This window comes from Tupaia chinensis, unplaced genomic scaffold (assembly GCF_000334495.1).
Source record: "Tupaia chinensis unplaced genomic scaffold, TupChi_1.0 Scaffold000465_1, whole genome shotgun sequence".
Taxonomy (NCBI): Eukaryota; Metazoa; Chordata; class Mammalia; order Scandentia; family Tupaiidae; genus Tupaia; species Tupaia belangeri.
The window spans coordinates 2,698,053-2,703,087 of NW_006159974.1; the positions used below are offsets into that span (position 1 = coordinate 2,698,053).

General features: G+C 47.2%; 2 protein-coding genes across 4 annotated transcripts in view; one reads left to right on the top strand and one right to left on the bottom strand.

The window, feature by feature from the left end:
• The window catches only part of MEPCE (methylphosphate capping enzyme), a 6,247-nt gene extending 4,910 nt beyond the window's left edge, over window positions 1–1,337 (bottom strand). Inside the window, exon 1 of one of the 3 annotated variants that reach the window (XM_027774663.1) lies at window positions 1,073–1,337. Coding sequence is in view for 2 of the 3 variants with exons in the window: in XM_006155727.3 (XP_006155789.1) it covers window positions 5–92 (88 nt within the window). In the remaining variant the exon portion in view is untranslated. Of the gene's footprint in view, window positions 1–4 lie in introns of all 3 variants that reach the window. The other 2 variants (XM_006155726.3, XM_006155727.3) reach the window with 2 other exon arrangements.
• Window positions 1,338–1,476: 139 nt separating this feature from the next.
• Window positions 1,477–5,035, top strand: part of ZCWPW1 (zinc finger CW-type and PWWP domain containing 1) — a 50,406-nt gene continuing 46,847 nt past the window's right edge. The window contains exon 1 of the mRNA XM_014590588.2: window positions 1,477–1,991. The gene's annotated coding sequence lies outside the window, so the exon portion shown is untranslated. The remainder of the gene's footprint in view (window positions 1,992–5,035) is intronic.

A 5,035-nucleotide genomic window follows, 5' to 3' on the forward strand; every position in this document is an offset into this window, starting at 1 on the left:
GCGGGCCCCCCCCCCCCGCCGGACTCATCTTTGAGCGGCGGCGGCGGGGCCGGCACCAGAAACGGCTCCTTCTCTGCCGCCATCTCGATCATTTCCTCCCCTTATTCCGTCCCAATCGAGAGTAACGAGGGGGGATCAGGGGGCTTAGCCCCCGTTCCTAAACCCTGCTCCCCCTTTCCTGAATGTGCGCGCAGCTCTGCTCAGATCGCCTAGTCTCGCGCCCAAGTGCCTCCCCGCAAAGCGAGCTCACACGCCCGCGAGACCAAAACAAGATGCCTGCAAGACCCGAGCAACTCAAGGAATCAACCGCGCGTGCGCCAACTCCTTTCTCTTCTATTACCACCACTTGGCCGCGAGCGCGCACTGGTGGGGCGCGTTCCTCTCAACCCAGGATCACGCATGCGCACTCTGCCACCACCCTGGCTGCGCGCGCATCAGAGTACGAACCAACTTAACGGCTCCGGGAGTTTAAATAAAGCCCCCCCTCAATACCCCCAAAAGCCCCACCACCCCAAGCTGACCACCTACTTCCCTTCAGCAGCTATGTCCAACCCTACTGATATCCTTTGTCTCTGCCGCGCGATCCCACCCACCGTAGGCGGGGGACGGGGAGCTGGTGTGAAAAGGTCTCCTTGACACCCGACCCTTGTTCCTGAGGAATGAGTCTCAGCGGTCTCCGCCCGGCTCTAAACCCAACAACCGCCCTACCCCTCCTCCTTCCTCCCCCTAGTGGGCAGCGCCTGCGCACACCCTTTTGGGCTTGCGCGAGTAGGTGCAGCACGTGCTGGAGGCAACACCCCGCCCCGGGGCGGGGACAGTTACGTCGCTAGATACACGTAACGTGCGTCAGCACGATTCAGAGGGGCGTGGATATCCAACGAAAGGGGCGGATCTTATGAATTATTCATAACTAGGTTGCACAACCCCCCCCCCTTTGCCCACCTACTTAGAAGGGTTTCAGAAGGAGCAAAGGGATGGGCCTGAAAGTAAAAGGAAAGGAAAAGAGAGGAATGTACTGCCCGTATTCCTACGAACTGTTCTCAGTAAAATGCGATAGGTCATTTTAACTCACCCCCCTCGAAAATATTCTCTGTTGGGTTGAAAGCAAAATAGGACTAAAACAGACGATGTTGTCCAACTTCTTCCCCCGAAATGGCTGAGTTGTTCTTTTGCTCCACTGTCTTTCCCCAATCGCGATCACCCGGGGACACCACGCCTTCTTCTCCGCCTCCACACCCACGGCCCGAACACCAAAGCCTCCGCCTACCACCCGACACCTGAGCACAAGCCTACATTCGCCAGCTCGCACGCAGGCCTTCCCGAACGCACGCTGCGGCTTCGCGCCGCCTTATATAAAAGCGACTGTGGGCGGGGAAGAAGAGTCCGCCTGCTTTGGCCCCCTGTCTCGGCCAATGGGGAAGAAGCAATTCCACTCAGTTTCCCCAGGGTGAGGGGTGGCCGGGTCTCCCCTCCGACAGTGTAGTGTTTGGCTGACAAGAGGGCAGTGGGGGCGAGTGTGGATTCAGGATAATTTCAAACAGAATATTAAAATAAAGGCGCGAAGTAGACTAGAAGTCAGAGTATGAATCAGGGAGCGAAAAGAGGAAGGACAAGCAGCCTAGGGCAGAGGGAAAAGTTATTAAAAGAAAGACATGTTTCAGGAACAATCAGGCGCTGCTGCTGCCGCCTAAAAAAAGTGAAGCCAAGGAAGCTTGTGGGATTTGTAGTTTTACTGAGGCATTAGGTTGGAAGATGGCGGAAATAAGTTGCGCAGACGCAGACGCGGCATCCACCTGCGCATGCGTCTCGGTTGGGCCCTCGCCGCGAGGGGGTGGAGCTTGTGCGCGTCGTCGCGCCTTTTCTTGTTGGCGGGAAAGCTGGGTCGAAGTTGGAGGCGCTTGCTTGTTCTCTGCGATAACTCACTTCTCCCCTCGCGTTTTTATCCTTCTTGCTACAGAAGGCAGCTGTTTCTTCTCCGGTTGCAGTCGAAGGTGCTAGTCGCGGCCAATCGTGGTATCAGTTACCTGAGGAGAGGCTTTCTCTTCAGGGCGGCAACCAACTCTTAGTCCTTCCTCCTCAGAATCGCTCACCTCTAACTCACCCTCCCCCAAACCAAACAAAAATAACCGCATGTAATGGCCGGCATTGGGACGACCTGAACAAGAATGAGGACCCTAGTTCCTCAGCGAGGGTGGGATCCGAGGGGAGATTGTCTCATAGTGGGACTCTTGACGGTAGGAAGAGAGCCTCAGAAGCCACTGCTTTACCTTTTGAGAGAGTCGAAGACATTGGGCCCTGTGAGACTTCTGAGCATAGCTGGTATCCCTGAGAGAACTTCGTAAGGGGAGAGAGGAGAAAGGGAAACCCGTCAGAAGTTGTCTTTTGGTTTTCCAGGTGGATTTAGGTATTTTGTAGCCCCAAACCTTGACGCATTATGAGATAAAATGGTGTGGGCTCTGGAGTTCGTGGGGACGTGCTCCTTTAAGTAAAAACTGCCTTAACAATTGGAGGCAGGAGTGGAAATATTTCATGCAGTTGGTAGCAAAAATAAAAAAAATTTTAAAAAAAAGGATATCAGCAGTTCGAAAGAAAGATTGTGTATTTTGGTGATAAGCAGCCATGTGTTTGTGCTTCCTTGCACTCTGAACCCAGCTATAGTTCATCATGGACTTAGAAGCTTCTGTGAAAGGTTTAGGTCAGATAAATGTCTTGTTATAGGCAGTAAGGGTTGCTGGAATTTTCTTTTCCTTCTTGTTTTAAACATTTAGAATTATACTTGGTGAGCCCACATGAAAGAAAGGAAGGGAGAAAAGACCGTTAGTTAATGCAGATATGAAAATAAGCAGAAGTTCATATATAACTAGACATTAATTCCAAAAGAAAATCACCCTCCCGCTTAAGGGAGATTTTTTTTTTTTTAGAGACAGAAAGCAAGAAATCCCTCCCACACATGCCCTGACATCCCCTCTCCATTGTCCTCTTGGCATTTTGGCCATGCATGCATAGGGTACCCAGCATGAGTTTCAAGCCACTGGGTTCATAGACTTGAACCGAGGTCAGCCATGTAGGTTCTGCTGGTCCCATTAAGGGAGATTTTAAATACATTGTTTTTCAGGCTCAGGAAGTTTCTGTTAGAGGATGAAAGGGTTTACTTTTCTTAGACCAGGGATCCCAAGAACAACATGAAGACGCAATAATTGGATACTATGGAGGGAAAATTTTGTGAACACATTCTAAATGGAAGAGGGGCAAGGGAGTTAATACTTTTTAAAAATATCGGCAAGACTGGATTGTTATTTCGCTAAATCAGCCCAGGCATTTTGCTCTGAGAATGCATTTATAGTTTTAAAATTTATGAAGCACAGCAAAGAGCTTTTATAGTTTGTATCTATTGATATTAATGTATTAGGTATTAAAATTGAAAAATGTAAGATACTTACTTTGCAAGTAACAGTGATGAAGTCATTACATGTTAACATAATGTTTTTGTGAAAAATACATTTTCCTAAAGGAGAAAATGTATTGTGAAGAAACATGGTTTACGTTTATGCAAATCTCTTTCATGTCTGGTTTAATAGAAACCAGCTGGATTGTCTGTCTCTGTAGTCAATTTGTTGTGATAACTTGTTCTGGTAGAAGTACAAAAAAAAAAATCCAGTTTAACACAGATAAGTAGTTGGAAAAGGGAAAAGACTTCTAGTGCTATTTGGACTGTGCTTTGAGAATTGCTGGGCTAGGTGACTTCATCTTGAAATTACTATTTTTTTAAAATAATTTTTTTCACCTTTATTTATTTATTTCTTTTTTGGAGAGGTTTTTGCTATAGGGCATGTGTGCCCACCAGAGAGAAAAAAAGAAATCACCCCCCCTCCAGGGGATGGCCACACCGCAATCCTTTCTTCTCTCAGGATCTTGGGCAGGCATGCACACGCACCTGGCATGAGTTTAAGCCACTGGGTCTGGGACTCGAACCGCAGTTGACTGCATGGGAGTCCAGTGACAGCCATTCCACCAACTGCTGGTCCCAACTCTTTTTTTTTTTTTTTTTTAAGAGGTTTTTGCTATAGGGAGTGTGTACTTTCAAGAAAGACAGAAACAGAGAGACAGAAAGCGAGAAATCACCCCCCATGGGGGATGGCCACACCACAATCCCTTCTCCTCCATTCTCCTCTCGGGATCTTGGGCACGCACGCACACGCGCCCGGTGTGAGTTTAAGCCACTGGGTCTGGGACTCGAACCGCGGTCGCCTACGTGGGAGTCCAGCGACATAGCCATTATGCTAACTGCTGGTTCCTCCCCCCCCCGCCCCCAGCATGTTTTTCAAACTGCCAGAGTCTGAAACTCAATTGTGTAGTTAGCCATGTGAAATCTAGCTGCTTCAACTTCTGTACCACCTGCTGGCCTTCCTGTGTATTTTAATTTATACTTTATTTGATATATGCTTTCTGCATGTAATATATTATTAAAAACAATGGTGAAGCACTGGACTAGACTATTAACACATAGTATAGCACAGTTAGCACAAACATTAATAAGTAGTAATATCAGGACAGGTTCTAGTCCTGATATTACTACTTATTAATTACTTATTCTCTAACCCCCTTTAAGCCTCAAGTTCCACAAGTGTAAAATGGTGTCTATCTCATAGATATAAGAATTAAATGAGATGATAAAGGGTAGAGTATATAGTCAGTTTTCAATACATGCTAGCCATTACCATTAATCACAATGGTGGTAATACTGGTGTAGTGTAGAACATCTGTGTTGAAGGCAAACATTGTCTATCTCATTATAAATAGATTCTAAGGTAGAAAAAGAGATAGAAGGTGCCAAGTTCTCTGGGGACCTCTGTTGGTTATCAAATATTTCTGAGCTATGAACAGATTGGTAGAACCCAGTGTACAGTAGTCTACCCTAATCCATGAAGGATACCTTCCAAGACTCCCAGTGGATGCCTGAAACCATGGATAGTACCAAACTCTATATATACTCCCTCTCTCTCTCTCTCTCTCTCTCTCTATATATATATATATA